General features: G+C 39.3%; 1 protein-coding gene across 4 annotated transcripts in view; it reads left to right on the top strand.

Annotated features, from left to right (window-relative positions):
* Positions 1-19,375, top strand: part of SLC2A9 (solute carrier family 2 member 9) — a 201,470-nt gene that overhangs the window by 22,840 nt on the left and 159,255 nt on the right. For all 4 annotated transcript variants that reach the window (XR_004539921.1, XM_033949181.1, XM_033949198.1 and 1 more), the window contains exon 4: positions 8,661-8,818. Coding sequence is in view for 3 of the 4 variants with exons in the window: in XM_033949181.1 (XP_033805072.1) it covers positions 8,661-8,818 (158 nt within the window). In the remaining variant the exon portion in view is untranslated. The remainder of the gene's footprint in view (positions 1-8,660; positions 8,819-19,375) is intronic.

Genomic DNA, 19,375 nt, shown 5'->3' on the forward strand with positions numbered 1-19,375 from the left:
GAATTTTTGGATGTGCTCAACGTCTTGGTGTCTATACTATCCCACCTCCTCCTTTCACTTTCACACTCTACTCTGTCTAATATTACATATCTGCCCTCTTCTGCTCTAAGAGCCTCATCTTCAACAGTCCCATCTCACAATGCATCTTGGTTCTAAGCAAGTATTAAATTTTAGGACTTAAGCATCCACTTAATAGCACATAGAGGAGTGCATACTATGCTATTTCCATGTGCTTACTAATTCTTAATATGTGGCTCTGTACTATTTTTAATCTGTACCTATTTATTATATCGCCACTTTGGGGCCAACTTAAATCGTGTATGGCCACCCAACTGCCAATATTCAGTGCCACTTAGCTGGACAGTGCCACCAGATATTGACTCTTATCTGTCCTCAATAAAGTCTGATTAGGGGCGGATTGAGGGAGGAGCTGGGGCTCAAACAGGCTCTAGTGATAAGTTTAGCCCGCATAAGATAAGTGGGTGACTTTAGGACAGCTCAAAAGCTATGGCTGGAAGAGTGAGGTGGCATCTATATTTGAATGTTTTGGTAGCCATGCGGATACTGACTGGGGAAGGGAGGTATAATGGATTATGCGTGTACAGTATATGTGAATGTGTATGTGCATGTGTGTGTGTGCTGCTACTGAGTTCAGCATTGGGATTTTGTATCCTTCACAGCACAGTCACTGACAAAAATTCATGTGATGATCTCTACAAGTTTGCTTTAAATTATATGCTCTGGATTTAGATTACATGTTCTAGGTTACAATACTGTTAATGCTAATTAGTTCATATTCTAAAACTAATTAGTATATACTACTTAGTTTTAGAATACAAACTAATTAGCATTAACAGTATTGTAACCTGCCCCACCCTTGAGAGAATTTCTCACTGCCTCTTTTTATTGTAGTTATGTCGCTGAGAATTTTCCAGTAAGAATCCTTCCAGTAAGAGATAGGGTCAAATAAATGGGGTGAAATGGAGCTTTAATAAAGCTTATAAATTACACAGTCAAGTCACATTATTACGACCACCAACTAATATTCAGAATAATCACCTCTGGCAGCCAGATGTCATGGGAGTGACTCAATAAGATGCTGGGTGGTTGCTAGAGGTATCTGAAGCCATGCAGACTGTAGTGTGTCTGACAGTTGCTGGCAGGTGCATGGTGGTGGATCCAATCATCAAACATATCGATCAAGATGGTCTTAAATTTGCTTGAGTAAAAGTCTGGGGAATTCAGAGGCCAGGGAAGTAGCTGGAAGTCTTGGTTGTGCTCTGCAAACCACTCGTGAACAATTCTAGCAGCATGACATGTTGCATTGTCCTACTGAAAGATCCCATCAGCCATAGGGAAGACCATCAACATGTACAGGTGTACTTGATTGGCAAGGATGGAGATATAATATCAGTTGAGAGTGCCTTCCAGAGGTATACCCAGACCATACCATGAAAACATTCCGCAGACCATAATGCCGCCGCCACCAACTTGTGTACATCCAATAGTGGTTGCTGGGTGTTTGTTCTCAGCAGTTTCACACCTGACACACCAATATCCATCCATTCGATGAAGCTCAAGACATGACACATCAGAGAAGGAGGCAACCTTCTGCCAGTCAGTGCAAGTCCAATATCGGTATTCATGTGCAAATTGCAGCCATTTTTTGCGATGAACCCTCGTGAGCATGGGTGCATTTGATCGTTAATTAGAGAAATCTTTCTGAATATGACCCCATTTTCCATAGTGAGAAAAGAATAAGTTGGATCTTTCCAAGCTCAGTGCAACTTATGATCTCATTGATCCTTCCTGACTATTGAATTTTATGTCTTTACCAGGGATTAAGAACATTGTTCTGAATAGCTTTTGTTCCCCATATTTATTTAATCACACCTACTCTAAAAATACATAATTCATTTTCCCCAGATATATTCTTTTAGAAGTCTCCCAGGGAACTATTCTCGCTTCTATACTTTTCAAACTATTCCTCTTATACAGAGCTTAAGCCTCAGTACTTATATCTTCATGGACAATATTCAGATTGTCTGTTTTACTAATCAGAATAACTCACATTTATCAAATTTTTATGAATCTATGTACTGTAGCCAGCTGGCTGGATAATTGTGACATGAAACTAAATCCTTTGTAGAACACCTACAAAAATCCAGTAAAACCATGCCTATTTTCAAAATTGCAAAATGTCTATCTTTTTTTTTCTCCCCCAAAAAATGCATGTGTTTGTGCTCTATGCAGCTATCTTTGAATCATTTAAAAAAAAAAAAAAATCTAAATGAAACACACACAGAGCAAGCCTGTAGGATGTAGGAGAGGCTAGCATTTGTACTAGACTGGCCATGTAGACATCCCAGCAGAGCAGTGGGGCATCATAGGCGACACTGTAGTGATTTTCACATAATGAGGCCCAGGTACACATCTTACCATAACCCCATTATGGTGTATGGTGAGCCCTCCAAAAACTACCCATAATCTACTAGGCCCAACTGTATACCACCCCAATAGATCTTATGCCTGCAAGTGACACCTCACATGTGGGATTTGGGTGGAGTTTGGAAGCCTCACAGATGCCACCATAAATACAGTGGTTAGAGTGGAGTATGGGCCTGAGTCCCCATCTCCATGACTGACTACACTCCCTGCCAGGCTATTCCATGAACCTGCTTTCAGATCTATTAGATCTAGCCATAACATCTTCAGCTGTCATACAGGCAGGTATATACTATTTAATTTACACGTTTGGGGGGTGGGAGTGGTCAGTGACCACTGGGGGGGGGGAGGTCATGCTTACATCCCTCCCTCCAGTGATCATCCGGCCAGTTTGGGCACCCTTTTGGCACTTATTTGTTATTAAAACAGGTCTATCCCCAGATGTCTAACTTGCACCCTGGATGTATTCTTAAATATTTGGTTATGGCAGAAAAACATCCAAGTCGTAAGCCCACTGTAGTCCCGCCTTTAACACTCCCCCCTTCAGACCAAAAGCATAGATAACCTTCTAGAAAATAGGTTTTGAAAATAGTGAATTGTCACTTTTGGTATATTTTTGTCTCTTAAAAATGAGTCTCAAAATCAACTCTTCCTTATCCTTTGAATCCCACATGCAAAGTTCATTTGTTTTACCCTCAGATTCATTCTGTGAGGCCTTATTTTAGTGCACAGGATTGAGAACTGTAGCCTTCTCTCTTGTTTCAAATCACTTATACTATTGTAGTTCTCTATACTTTAGACTTCCTCAACATGCCATCTGCAGATTACAATGCTTAGAAATGACAACTGCTAGGCTCCTCACGGGAAAGAATAGGTGTGATCATGTTTCTCCTGTGTTGAAAATAGTTCATTGGCTTCCCATTTCATACTGAATGAATTTCATAGTTCTGGTTCTCATGTGTAAGATGCTCCATACTGGTATTCCTCTCTACCTTTGTGACTTGCTTATTCCTTATTTCCATCATCCACTGCATTGACAATGGACAAATAAATTGAGTCTTCCATTCATTTAAACTTCTGTGGTCCTGAGACAAGCCATGTTCAATTTAAATCAGCATTAAAGATTTATTTCTTTACTTTGGCCTTTGGAGAGTGAGAAGCTGCTGCCTAGCTCCTATATGGGTTCCCTCTAAGTCTAAGGGAACTGTGATCAGGAGGATGGGATGAATCCTAGCCTTTTCACTCTCTTCTTACTAATAGATAATTGTTCTTTTCCTGTCTCTCTCCTATTGTTTTGATTATTGTAAACGGCATTGCTGATGAAAGGTGTTATATTAAAAAATTAACCCTCCCCCCCCTTTTTCCGAAGCTGCGTTAAACTTTTTTATTGCTCACCGTGGCAGTATTAACTCAGACGCTCATAGGAATTCTATAAGCATCGGAGCTAATACCGTGATAAAAAAAGCTTAACCCGGCTGGGGGTGAGGGTGGGGTGGGGGGGTTTAAATAAATTAAACTAAACTAAAATTCTTTTTTGACTAAGGGCCTAATGCTTATAGAAATTAAATTGTGACTTTTCATTGACAGGTCGGTTCTAAATGTTAGCCTTTGATCTGTGAACTACTGGATTATTAATCGGTGCCATTCTTTTTTTTCTTTTCTTTCCAATAAGTAGCAATTAAGTTAAGCCATAACTTTTGGCATTTGCTCATTCTCAATCCAGTTGGCAGATTTAATAATAATAACAATTTTTTTATATACTGCAGGACCGTGCAGTTCTATGCGGTTTACAATGATTAAAGATGTTACAGATTTAGTGGAATAAACAAAGTACAGACTTAGTGATTAACAGTTCTAGAGATCGTTTGTTGAGGACTAAGATTGTATAGGATGGTTTCCTAAGTATTTCAGGAACAGATGTGTTTTTAGGAGTTTCCTGAATTCCCTATAAGTAGTAGGAACGAGTAATTGTTCTAGATCTTTACCCCATAGTGCTGCTTGATGTGAGAAAAGATGTTGGTGATGACTTTTAAATTTACAACTTCTAACCGGTGGAGAAACAAAGTTCGGGTGTGAGCTTCGCCTGTGTCTGTTGGTTGTGAGAGAAAAGGTCTGTTATATATTTAGGGGCTAAGCCGTAAAGTACCTTGAAGCAAAAACAACCAAACTTGAATTTCACACGTGCCTCTATCGGCAGCCAGTGTAGAAGTCGATAGGAAGATGTTACGTGATCAAACTTCTTCAGTCCACAAAATAGTCTAACCGCTGCATTTTGTACCAGTTGCAATTGCCTCATATTCTTCTGGGGGAGTGCCAAGTACGCAATGTTACAATAATCGAGTTGATTCAGTATAAGGGATTGTACCAGAATTTGAAATGATGATATATATTTTAGAAAGAAATGTAGATTCTTCTCTTTTCATTTCCTCTTTTTGACAGTTTTGTTCCCCCCCCCCCACCTCATATCACCACCATTGGAAGATGTGTGCTGGATGCATATTTTATTGCCATGTTGGGAGTTTGCTGTAAATTCATTTTAGAGGTTACCATCAGCTTCTTTAATGATTTTTCTATTACATTTATAAAGCTCTCTAAACCTATGTCAAAGATGCAATATCTTGAAGACTAAAGGAATATAAAATTGTTAGTCATTGATGAAAACAAAAAGAAAACCATAGAAAATTATATCCTTAGCTCTATATAGGGGCTATTCTGTAAGGAACTCTCTATTTGTAGGTGGCAAGAAGGAACACAAATAACATTTTAGCCACTTATATATGTAAATGACCTCTTACAAGGGCCCTTTTACTAAAGGATATTAAGCCCTAATCAGTGCTTAATGCATGAGAAATAGGCTACTGCAAAGCACGTTATTGTATTTTGCGGTTATTTTGGCTGTGCACTTAGGCCTCGATTCTGTATAGGTCACCTATAAAAATGGTGCTGATTAGAGCTGCGCCAAGCGTGATTCTATAAAAGTTAGGCACACTGTAGAGAATCACATTTAGTGTCACCTAAACGCCTCTAAAACGTCTCTAAAAAGGAGACTGAGAGGGGACATGATCGAAACATTCAAGATAATGACTTAGTAGATAAAGACAGATTGTTCACCCTCTCCAAGGTAGGGAGAACGAGAGGGCACTCTCAAAAGTTGAAAGGGGATAGATTCCGCTCAAACGTAAGGAGGTTCTTCTTCACCCAGAGAGTGGTAGAAAACTGGAATGCTCTTCCGGAGGCTGTTATAGGGGAAAACACCCTCCAGGGATTCAAGACAAAGTTAGACAAGTTCCTGCTGAACCAGAACGTATGCAGGTAAGGCTAGTCTGTTAGGGCACTAGTCTTTGGCCTAAGGGCAGCCACGTGGACGGACTGCTGGGCACGATGGACCTCTAGTCTGACCCAGCAGCGGCAATTCTTATGTTCTTAGTAGGTGTCACTAGGCATCCTAACATTTAAACACACTGTATTAAATGCCAGGATTTTTTTTAGCCTAAAAGAGAGTGCCCAAGTTAGGTGCCACAAGGGTGCCTAAGTCAAAAACAGGCACCAAATTCCAAAACATGCCCATGTCCTGCTCCTAACCATGCCCACTTTTAGTTAGGTATTTTGGAATAGCTGCCTAACCTTAAATTCAGTCCAATTGTGCCAATTATAAAGTGTCAAGTGCCAATTAATGTCAATTTAGGCTATTTATTAAGTTAGACACCTACTTGCAAGTTTTGTACCCTAAGGGCTGTAATGAGATTTTAAGTTAGATTTCTTTATTTATGAGAATATCACTGGGTAGAGAATACTATTGGGTGGGAAGGGGTGGGTATGGAGAGGGAAGGTAAAGGTTCAAACTCATATAGATAAATGGGGTTTATTGATATTGATATTGAATTTGTCTTTTATTTTGTTTATTAATAATTGATACATATTGATGTTTTTTGATGCTGTATTATTGTATTTGATGATATTTGTATCAATAAAAACTGTTTGAATCTAAGTTAGACACCTACATCGGCTATGTGTATCGATATAGGCACCTAATTTTAGGCGGACTTCATAGTATTTAGGTGTTAGCGCCTCCTAACTAGGAAGCAGTAAGTGCTCTCATGTTAACTCTGTACAGATGACATGTGCTACTGCATATACCAAAAACAATTGGTGAGAGCTTTAAACTCCCTATGGAATTACCCCAGCGTCTGAGTGATAATAATAATATTATTAATGTTAAAGGGACTTCAGTACGGGTTCAGGCAACCCTGTGATTCAAATTTAGCCCCAGGCGGATGTTCATTGGCGACTCAGATCGAAATCTAAATAAACAACACCCCGTACATCATAGCATCCCTATAAGATTATTTTGTGAAAATAAATACCCATGCCAAAAAGCGCAAAGGCGCGGAGAATAATTTCAAACCAGGTTTTCTGAAGCCGTGTGCTAATGCAAACATTAGCACATGCTCTGAAAAAAAAAATGATTAAAAAAAATGCTTTAACTCTTTAATAGATGATGAAACGGCTGCTTTAAGTAACGTGAAGTTGAATGAGATCAACAGTGCCAAGAAACAGGCATTTGGAGATGCAGATCTCCCATAAGAGCCATAGAAGACACATATTGCTTCTGAGCAACAATGCCAAATAAAGGGTTAAATTGTGCCACATTGAATCTGGACTTAGCATGTGGGAAAGTAACAGGGGTCCATAGAATACTGACTAGTGGAAAAGTATCTGTCATGATTTGATAGCATGTATTTTGTTGGTGGGTATGCATAAAGGTGAACTTTGGACAGACAGTAGGCAGAGTGCACAAGTACGAGGAGGTGCTGAAAAGTTCTCAGCCCAAACAAGAACAGAATGATGTGGATATGGTTCAGTCAATGATCTGAAACAATGTCAAAACATAGAATTTAATTTCTGCAAATTGGCACTTAATGAAATAAGAACACTCTTTTCAGCTACAGTGGCAAAATAACGCTCAGAATTTAGGAAGTTGGTTGGTTGGGCTGAGAACTTTTCAGCCCCCTCTCGTATGTATGTAAATTATAGAAGGCTATAATTTACCTGTGCTCTAGCACAGTGTTTTTCAACCTGTTTATACCTATGGACCGGCAGAAATAAAAGAATTATTCTGTGGACCGGCATCGGTCTGTGGACCGGCGGTTGAAGAACACTGGGTTAAGTCGTGGGCCAGACCCCGCCTATCACTACCCAATCTCCACCCCAGACCCCGCCTCATAATAGTACTAATTGTAACACTATTTTTTTCCATTTATTTTTCACAGATACATAATATAATCTTATTAACAACACATAATGATTAACCATATAATTAAACTACACAAAGCACACTGACAGCAGATGTAAATTCTCAAAATTGACATAATCCAATCCCTAAATTCAAAAACAAAATCATTTCCCCCTACCTTTGTTGTCTCCCTCCCTCCATGCTATACCTTACCTTCTGGCTTGCTCCTGCCTGGCCATTTTATGCCATCCCCGGTATTATCTTCAGGCCGGCTCCCTCTTCCTCACTGATGCAGTGCACAAAGCTTCGGGCAGCAGCTCCTTGCGTGTCCTGTGCCTCATCTGGAAGCCTTCCCTCTGAAGGCTTTGTGCACTGAATAAGTGAGGAAGAGGGAGCTGGCTTGAAGATAATGCTGCATCAATCGCACCGTGGACCGGCAGTTGAAGAACACTGTTTTGGGCCTGATGCACATGCTGACCTTGTGGACCGGCAGGAAATTTCTGTGGACCGGCACCGGTCCACGGACCGGTGGTTGAAGAACACAGCTCTAGCACACTAGGCACAGACATTTACATCAGCTATGGGGCTGGTGCAGTGCTCATGCCTTAATTGTGAGCATGTCTCTGGTCACTTGTGCTAGTATTCTGTGAAAAAAAAAAAAGTAGGACCTCCCTACTTTTCTTTATAGAACAGGCTTACAAGAAGTGTCAAGACCTGCACATTTGGTAGGTGCTCTACTATAGAATCATTCTCCATAAGTCAACAAGCTGGAAAAAGGGAGCTAAAAATACAGAAAAGCACAAATAACAGCAGTGTGTGATTATACAGCTGGCCTACAGGCAAATCTGGCTCTCAGAATGCAGCTGCGTGAAAATCTCTGATTTATTTTGATCACATTTATTACAGGGTGTGTAGTATTTCACTTTCTCACACAAAGATTTTGAAACCTCATTATTCGTTAATGATTTGTTTTATTTTTCAGTATATCAAGGCCTTCTACAATGAATCTTGGATAACTAGATATAACTATCCAATTGATACATCTTTAACCCTTCTTTGGTCCATAACGGTTGCTATTTTTGCCATTGGTGGACTAATGGGGACATTGCTAGCAACTCCAATTGTGAAGCTTCTTGGAAGGTATGCACCATAAAACTATATCATTAAAATATATACTATCCATATCACTTTATATAATTGTGAAGCACCATCGATACATGTGCTATCATGTCCTACACTATCTGGCTTTCCTATGTATCATGAATGTCTAATATAACTGACTGTATGTGTCTACTGTGAACGTGCTTTTGTAACCCGTTCTGAGCTCACGGGAGGATGGGATAGAAATCGAAGTAAATAAATAAATTATCTATAGGAAGTTATGGGAAAGGTAAATTTCAAAGCCATTAATTGGGCAAAGAGTGATTTACTTGGATAGATTCCTGTTTTCCCTATTAGAGTCGGATTCTATAAATAGCACCGAAAATTCAGCACTAAATTTCTGAGCTGAATTCAATGCTTAGCTTTGGGCGCACGGACTTACCCGCTCAAAGTGTAAATCTTGGGTGTGGATCCATACTATTCTGCAATACCGTTTGCATCTTTTGTGAATTCCCCTGACCCGCCCATGCCACAATCCAATTTATGTAATGTAATTTATTTCTTATATACCGCTACATCCGTTAGGTTCTAAGCGGTTTGAAGAAAATATACATTAAGATTATAAATGAGAAGTAAGAAGGTACTTAAAAAATTCCCTTACTGTCCCGAAGGCTCACAATCTAACTAAAGTACCTGGAAATTAATAAAGAAGAGAAAATAAAGATGCTTGTTATTACAGAATAGCATGTAACCAGATCATTGCCCAAATCATAATTAGTACCAATGTAATGCTTGTCAACTCCAAAAATAAAATCATTGGAGCCCATTAACAAATTATTTTGGGCACCAGTCTGAAATCCATGCCCAAATTTGGGGGCTAATGGATAAATTTTCAGAAAATTACCCTCACTTTCTTCCTTGGTGAATGGACTTTTAGTCAGACTGTGAGACAACTAACTTTTACCAACAGAGTTTGGGAAGTACAGGTACAGGCTATCTTTGTTGACAAAATCTAGGAACTTCATTAGTACTTCTTTTATTTCATAGGATTTATTTACTACCTTTTTGAAGAAATTCACCCAAGACAGTGTTCAACAGAAACAATCTGGACATTAGTAATAGAAAATTAAAGCAGAAAAAATATTCAAATAATTCATGGCATGGCATAATATACTTCTTACAATGTCAACATAATACACACAAAAACATCTTAAGGTAGCATAGCATGTGAATGGAGATGGAGCATATAGACAGATATGATAGAGTAACAGGAGTTCAACAGAAAATAGTGATTAACTTAAAGCTGCATGTGACTTCTGATGATCAGTCGTTATAAAAGCCTAATGAATTTGTGATTTTTGAATACAAAATACCAGGAGATATTTAATGCCCTGAGAAACAGATGTAAGTAAGAAATATAAAACTTTTTTTTTCCCTATTTCCTTTTTGCTTGCGTTATATTCTGGTATATATATAGGCAAACCAAAACTAAACTAAACTAAATCTTAAGTTTGTATACTGCATCATCTCCACAATTGTAGAGCTCGGCACGGTTTACAGGAAAAGGTGCAGAGGAGGAACTCCAAAGAGGGTAACAGGACAGTAAAGAGAAAGTTTAGAGGGACTTAGTATAGCAAAGAGGAGGACATATTACATTTTTGAGAACAGCCAGGTTTTCGGATGTTTTCGGAAAAGTTGGAGGGCACCCAGATTCTGAAGTGGGGTAGAAAGGTTGTTCCATAGCTCAGTGATTCTGAAGGAGAGGGATGACCCTAGTTTTCCAGGATGGGATATGCCTTTTAATGAGGGGAAGGATAGTTTGAATTGTTGGGTGGCTCTGGTGATGTTAGGATTCGAGGAGTTCCAAGATAGAGGGATAAGGGGAGGAAGGATGCCATGTAGGATCTTGAAAACCACTAGAAACTGCCAAAAATAAGAGCATAACAAAGAAAAAGCAATTGGCAGAACCCTTCAAGTACCCCTCAAAAAGGTGATGCTGGCTCTTGCCAACATATAGCTCAATAATGAGACACTTCAGTATGGGCCCAAGTTAAGTGCATTTATATTGCGGCCCCCAGGCAGGAAAACTTATAGGTGACCAGCAACCTCAATAAGTCCTGCCCCGTACATCATTCGGTCTCCATAATAATAAATAGTGCCAAAGAATACATCAATAAACACTCAGCAGAAAGCTCTGAGAGGGGAGTGAAGGGACAATATGGGCGACTCAAAAAGCCCCGTCCCACAATAAATTGTTTAGAAAGCGCTCAAGTGCTTAAAATGTAAAAGAGTCGCAGACAATTTGCAAAACTTATCTTAGGCCCTCTTTTATTAAGGTGCGCTAAGCATTTTGGCATGTGTTTATCACACGCTAAATCAACGTGCATGCTAAACGCTAATGCATCCATAGGCTAACATACACGCATTAGCGTTTAATGCGTGTTTAGCGCACGCTAATATGTAGCACACGCTAAAAAGCATAGCGCATCTTAGTAAAAGAGGGGGTTAGGCTCAGCGGGTGACTGTTACCGACTCGATAGAGTTCTGTGTCGAAAACTTCTTCAGGAGCTGAAACATCCAATTAAGTCCTGACTAGAAACTTGGTGAAGAAAAGATCTTGCTTCCCAGAGAACAGTAAACCCTCAAACCAATGCAATGACTCCAACCACAGGCAAAATAACGCCATCTGGAAAAGAAAAACTTTGCCACTATTTATTATTATGGAGACCGAATGATGTACCGGGCAGGACTTATTGAGATTTGTTAACCTGGTGCTGGTCACCCATAAGTTTTCCTGCCTGGGGGCCGCAATAGTTATAAATGCACTTGGGCGCGTACTGAGGTGTGTCATTATTGAGCTATATGTTGGCAAGAGTCATATATATAAATAGATATATATATATATATATATATATATACACATACACACATAAATATATGTATGTGTGTGTGTGTATGTTTGTGTTTACATACTTGTATACTGTAGACTAGTATGTGTCGCATCATGGTTGTATGTTCCATTGCAATTGTTAATAAAGATAATTGAAAAAAAAAAAAAAAACTATGGCAAAGTGCAACCTGTAAACTGTATATTACGTAGTTAGGATAAAAACTTGTACTGCAAAAAAAAAAAAAAAAAAACACCACCAAAAACTTGTACTATAATTATGGCAAATTGTAACCTGTTAACTGTGTATTATATATGTTAAACTGTAACCTATTCTGACCTCTTTGGGGAGGACAGGATAAAAAACAAATGTAGTTAATTAATCTTGCCATCCACAACCTGTCTCCTATCTGAAGGTTAAAGTGAAATGTGTAAAGTCACATCTTCCCTGTGATCGTCCTCTCCCTATCCTCTCTTAATATTTGGGAAGACGGTGACTCTCTTATGACCCTCCATCTTGACTTCCCCTATCACCCTACAGAAGTGCTCTTGTGGGAGGAGATAAGAGGCATTCAGCCTCCAGAGTTGGTGTCCATTTCTCATATTTAACACACACAATTGCACATTCTTTATAAGACATATACAGTCAAACCTTGGTTTGTGAGTAATGCGGTTTGCGAGTGTTTTGCAAATCGTGCCTTGCAAACCGAGCATTGACTTGATTTGTGAGCCCCCCAAAACTGGTATCGCCCCCCGATCAGAGTAAGGGTTTGGGTTTAGGTGGGCAATGCCGGTTCTTGTGTGAGGTTGGAAGAGTGCCTGTGGCCTCGGGGTTGGGGGGTCTTTCTGAGATGGGGTGGGGTTGAAGCGAGCAGCGCCGGTGGCCTTGTTGTGGGTGCGGAGAACAAATCAAGCAAGTTTCCCTTACTTCCTATGGGGAAACTCGCTTTGATATACAAGCACTTTGGTTTACGAGCATGCTTCTGGAACGAATTATGCTCACAAACCAAGGTTCCACTGTAGTTACATTCCTCTCTGCCTCCTCCTGAAAACATACAACCTGTTCTTTACTGCTCTTCTTCTTCAATTCTGTGAAGCCAATAGGAAGCTGTAGGGCAGTGTCTCTAAAACTGTGTGCTCCAAAGAGATTCTGGGTGTGCTACAAAAGATTCTAGAATTTTACTTTATTTTAAAAAATTCCCTTCATAAGTATACATTAGAATAGGTGACATGTGTGTTATGTATGTATGCAAGAGGCTGTCAATGTTATGAACGTCTGTGTGCATAAGGATACAACCACCCAGACAAGCATCATTCTTTGATGTGATTGGTCCTAGAAAACTAACAGCATGCAATTTTATTTTTATTTTTTATGCAGTAAGTATCCTAACTTGAGCAACAAAGCAATCAAGGCTTTGTTACCGTTTAGATTTTCTTATCTTTGCAAACTTGGATTTTCAGCTCTGACAGAAATTAAATTGACAAAAAGAGAATGACTGAAGATGGTAGACGATGAAATGCATGTTTGCTTTTCAACTATCGAGCTGTGTTTTGACTTAATTTACACTCAAAAACAAGCACATCCATTGCATTGATTAGCAATTCTATTCTATCTACTTTAGTTTCACGGGCATTACAATTACCATACATAGCTTAAAGAACTTTAAATAAATAACTTTCAAATTTAATTTTTTGTTCGCTTTTGTAATATTATAATTTCAATTATATTGTGCCACAAAAAGCATTTGCTCCATTTAGTGTTCCAGAGCTAAAAAGAAAAAGTTTGGCACTGCTGTAGGTGTTGATGCAGAAAGCCACCCTTACGTATTCTCTGTACTTCACCATTGAGACTGAATAGCTAATAACCTCATTACTATTCATTTTAATATACTGTGGGCCAGTGTCTTAAAGACAGATTTGCAGAGCATTATTTTCTGCATGAAACACTCGTCTGCACCATGTGGCCTTACAGTTGCTCGCAGATGTCTTGGTAACTGCATGCTTCTGCCCAAGCTTTGTTCATTGGTCCCTCAGTTAGGCATTGGAGGTTTGTTTGTGATTAAAGATGCAACAATAAAATCACATAACATAGAAAAAAGAGTCAGATGGGGTAAGCAGCTTTTTTTCTGTCCATATCAGTTATTTTGAACCTTTTAAGAGATGCTAAGATATTTATTTTATTCCCACTGAGTAATATAGAAACATTTCCAGTTAAAGGGTAACATTAGGCAAAGACTCTATAGACACATACAATGGATTGTCCATGTGTTTTTATTATTTTAAATGCCACTTGTAGCATAAGTGGTTTGCATTCAGGCACTCCCTATCTGTTCTGGTGAGCTCACGCTATCTAATGTACCTTAGGCAATGGGGGATTAAGTGACTTGCCCAGGGTCACAGGGAGCAGCATGGGATTTGAATCTTCAACCTCAAGGTGCTGAGGCTATAGCTCTAACCACTGTGTCACACCCTCCTCCATTTGAGACAGCTATGTATAAAACCAGCCTGCCATTTGAATGAATGAATTAAAAGCTCCTTCATAGTTACTTTTGAATCCATTTATTTTTCCTTTGATTCCTTTGAAACAATAGTGACACGTTGTTTCCATTTTCTTATCAGTACAGAAAAACCTTGGATTACAAGTAACTTGGTTTGCAAATGTTTTCCAAGACAAGCAAAATATTTTATTAAATTTTAACTTGATATACAAACAATGTCTTGCAATACAAGAACATACAGTATATACACATCACAACTGAACTGATGGTTCTTCTCTCTCTGACACTGCAAGAGTGTAGTGACTGTTCTAAACAAGCAAAGTCTTGCAATACGAGTACATGCAGTATACACGCGTTACATCATCACAACTGAGCCAATGGTTCTTCTCTCTCTGACGCTGCAAGAGTGTAGTGACTCTTCTAAATGAGCGAGGTCTTGCAATACACATACGTATAGTATTTTGTATTAAAGTTTTTGGGTTGTGGAACGAATTGTCTGAGTTTCCATTACTTCCTATGGGGAAATTCGCTTTGATATGAGTGCTTTGGATTACAAGCATGCTTCTGGAACGAATTATGCTCGCAAACCAAGGTTTGATTGTACAGTGGTACCTCGGTTTACGAGTGCACCGGTTTGCGAGTGTTTTGCAAGACGACCAAAACATTTGCAAACTTGGTGCCTCATAAACCAAGCGCGCCTCGATTTGCGAGCGCCCCCCCACCCCCGTGAACCGGCACCCTCCCCCCGTGATCCAGCACCCACCGCCGCCAACCGGCACCCCCCCCACCATCGGGCACCCCCCCCCCCCCGCCGCCATCGGGCACCCACCCCCGCCGCAACCTGAGGTCCCCCCAACCCACCCAAACCCTCTTCTAACTTTGATGTAGCCTCCGCACCGGCACCAGCATGTCCTGTGCTGTTGCCAGTGCCCGAAGATCTGCCTCCTGTGCTGGGCCTTGAGCATGTGCGCATGCTCAAGGCCTGAGAGTTCACGTTCGACGTGAGAGTTCACATTCGACGTGAACTCTCAGGCCTTGAGCATGCACACATGCTCAAGGCCCAGCACAGGAGGCAGATCTTCGGGTACCGGCACCAGCACAGGACATGCTGGTGCTGGTGCGGAGGCTACATCAAAGTAAGAAGAGGGTTAGGGTGAGTTGGGGGGACCTCAGGTCGCGGCGGGGGGTGTCCGAGGGCGGCGGTGGGGTTCCGGTTCGCAGGGAGGGGCCTTCAGGGGGAGCAATGCCGGTTCTCGGGGGGGGGGGGAGGAGCAGCGCTGTTGGCCTCGGGGGAGGTGGAGGGGGGGAACCTATCAAAGCGAGTTTCCATATTTCCTATGGGGAAACTCGCTTTGATAAACGAGCATTTTGGATTACGAGCATGCACCTGGAACGGATTATGCTCATAATCCAAGATACCACTGTATTTGATTTTCACTGATTTATGTTGAACTTTTATTAACTGCTACACATACAACTTATTAAAACTGCAGAATTTAAAATATGTATTTAGTAAGATAAAAATGAAATCCCATGAATTTATGGATTAGACGGGTAAGCACTTCTTAAAGTAAGCACCCTGATTCTTTTTTCTTTTTTTTTAAATAAATCTTTATTCATTTCATATCTTAAAATCAAGTACAGTAAATGATGTTTAACAATTGAATATTTAAAAACACTTGAATTCTTACATTTGATCGTATCATTCTAAAATATTATACCCCCCTCATTTTATATATATATATGATCTATTTCTTTAATAATCAAATTTTTCCTCCCCCCCACCCTCCCTCATATGTCATATATTATAATCAGGGAAGAATATTTTTAATCTTTGCAATAATCTATCAATGGCCTCCACACATTCTGAAATTTGCTGTAATTTCCTTTTTAGACAGCTAATGTCCTTTCCATTTTATATATGTGGCACACAGAGTTCCACCAGAAACAGTAATTGAGTCTATTCCAGTTTTTCCAGTTGTACGTGATCTGTTAAAGACCCTGATTCTATAAAAGATGCCTAAAGATAGGTGCCTAGATTGGCGTGCCTAGCTGATCTCGGCACCAAACTTAATTTTTTTAAATCAGTTCAGTCAGCGCTGATAATTGAAAAGTGGCATGAAAAACAAATTAAAAAATGATTCAATTAATTATCCGATAGGTGCATAACTTAGTAGGCACCTACTAACTTCAAATAAGGCATCTACCCTGAGGCGCCTAGCAGAAAGTAGGCATGGTTGGGGGCGGATTGGGGGGGGGATTTGGGGCATGATTTGACTTAGGTGCACTCATTTAGGCCAAGAAAACCCTGACCTAAATGGTTATCTTTATTTGATATTATATTACATTAGATTAGAGATTTCTATTCTGCCATTGTTTTGTGGTTCAAGGCGGATTACAAAAGAATTACAAAAAATGTACTACAAGAAGAAGATATCTGGTAATTTCTAGAGGAGATAAAGAGTGAATGAGGTTGCTTTGGGGAATTGAGAAGGTATTGGGAGTGGGAAGGAGCTAGCGGTATTACGTCGTTTGCAGGAATTTCTTGAAAAGTAGGGTCTTTATTTCTTTTGTAGTCTGGGGTCATAATGTAATGCCTTTCCTCTGCAGATATCAAAGTGGTTTACACTACGTTGACTAGTGTGCAGGTCCTCTTAAGTATTTTCTCGATCTGTCCCAGCAGTCTCGCAATCGAACTAACCTGGGGCAATGGAAGGTTGAATGACTTGCTGAAGGTCACAAGGAGCGGTGCTGGGCTTGAGCCCTCAACCTCAGGGTGCTGAGGCAGCAGCTCTAACCACTAGATTCTCCCCCCCCCCTCCTCCAGTATTCTATAGCAGTGTTTCTCAACTCGGTCCCGGAGTGCCCCTTTGCCAGTCAGGCTTTCAGGATATCCACCATGAATATGCATGAAAGAAATTTGCATATAATGAAGGTGATGTATGCACATCAGGTTAATGCATATTCATGGTGGATATCCTGAAAACCTGACTGGCAAAGGGGCACACCAGGACCGAGTTGAGCAACACTGTTCTGTAGCACTGCGTGCACATTTTAGGAAGGCCCCTGACCTGCCCATGCACTTCCCATGGCCTTGCCCCCTTTTGGGTGGCACGCTATGAGATGAGTGCACATTGTTATAAAATAATACTTAGCAAGAAGTGTGCTCAAATCCAAATTGGTGCCAATTAGCACCCACCAATTTAGATGTGAGCACATCTTGCATCAGTGAACAAACATCAGTGCACAATTTTGGACGCAATAAATAGAATCTGGGGGTTAATGTGTGGTACCTGCAAATTTTTTTACATTTTTTTGTAAAAGGGCCCCTAAAAGCTTCAAGTTAGAATGGATAAAGAAGTACTATATATGCTTTTTATTTTGATCTTTCCTGGATTGCCCTTGAGATGTATCTGAATTTGGATGAAGCTGGAAAAGTGATGCACTGCAAAATTCCGAAAAATCTCTTTTTCAGATAAAGCATAAAGATTAAACTTTTTAAAGTGCTCAGAGATGTTCTTCCCTGTCAGTAGGTTAATAGAGGAAATGTTAGGAAACTGTGAAAAAGAGACTTATCAGCGCTTAACTTAGAGTTGTCCTTGATATTTGTCACTGATTTCCTCATAATTGCTTTAGTGACACAGAAATAAATGTTCTTAAAAATGAAGAATAATTCTTAATTTTAAATCAGATATTGCATCTTAGTATGGCAGAGAAAAATGTAAGCAGTTGATGTATCAGAACAGCAGTTCTCAAACTGTGTGCCAAGGCACAGTGGTGTGCTCCAAAGGAATTCTGGGTGTGCCACGAGAGATTCTAGAATTTTATTTTATTTTAAAAAATTCCCTTCATAAGTATACACTAGAATAGATGACATATATGTCTGTCAATGTTATGAGTGTTTCTATGCGTAAGGATATAGCCACCCAGACAAGCATCATTCTTTCACGTGATTGGTCTTTGAAAACATTCGGCAAGTAATTTTAGCTTTATTTTTATTGAGCAACAAAGCAATCAAGGCTTGGTTACCATTTGGATCTTCTTATCTTTGCTAACTTGGATTTTCAGCTCAGACATAAATCAAAAATAAAAAAAGAGAATGACTGCAGATGATAGATGATGAAATTAATGTATGCTTGTTGACTATTGAGCCGAGTTAATTTGCACTCAAGAACAAGCAAATCCATTGCATTGATTAGCAATTCTATCTACTTTAGTTTCACCATAGTTACCCATACATAGCTTAAAGAACTTTAAATAAATAACTCTCAAATTTAATTTTTTGTTGGTTTTGCAATTTTATAATTTATTTTTTAAAAAATAATTCTTTATTGATTTTTAAACAAAAACAGTGTTATATAAATAAAAGAACAGTATATTTTTGCATTCAGTCATAACATAATATCTATATAGATAACAGAACTAATATTCAAAATTACATTATTTTGCATATAGTAATAACATAAGAACCAAGTAAATAATATAAAATGAAACCAAGTTACCTAAAATATCATTATCAATATTTCCTCCCAACCCCCCAATCCCCCACCCTCCATTATAATGTGCCATGAAAAACATTTGCTCCGTTTAGTGTACCGGAGCTTAAAAACTTTGAGAGACACTGTATTAGAATGTGAAGCAACTTTGCAAAAGTGGACTTCATGTGAAGAAAAGCACAGAAAGCACAAAAATGTCAGTCATTATACAAAAGTAAGTTATATAAATTCCCGATTAATGAGCTGCTGCAAAGTGAAAATTTGCAAAGCAGTTCATTAATGCAGAGTTCTGTGAAAATGGCCATGGATAAAAACATTTTGCAGGCTTTAATTTTGTTACTTACTTTAAGCTAGTTGATGAATCAAGCCACCACATTTAATAAAGTCAAGTCATTTTTTGGAAAAGAAAAGAAAAACAAACAACCTCTAGTTGTTCTAAGGGTAATGGTGCTTTTCATCCATTAAATAAACAATGGAGTGGTGTAAATATAACCTAGAAATAAAAGATCTAAATAAAGGAGGTCAGGAAATGAGTAGCAGGGCGATATCTTTTTTTCGTAGGAATAACAATACATTTCTATTTAAGTTTTGTGAGATGCACTCCCTTCATCAGATGAGGGCCAAATGAGCAGGTTAATGCAAAGGATGCTGTCTAAATACACAAATAAATTACAGGTTCCAATACAATGCTGATACAACCTAAAAGGATAGGAGG

This window comes from Geotrypetes seraphini, chromosome 1, assembly GCF_902459505.1.
Source record: "Geotrypetes seraphini chromosome 1, aGeoSer1.1, whole genome shotgun sequence".
Taxonomy (NCBI): Eukaryota; Metazoa; Chordata; class Amphibia; order Gymnophiona; family Dermophiidae; genus Geotrypetes; species Geotrypetes seraphini.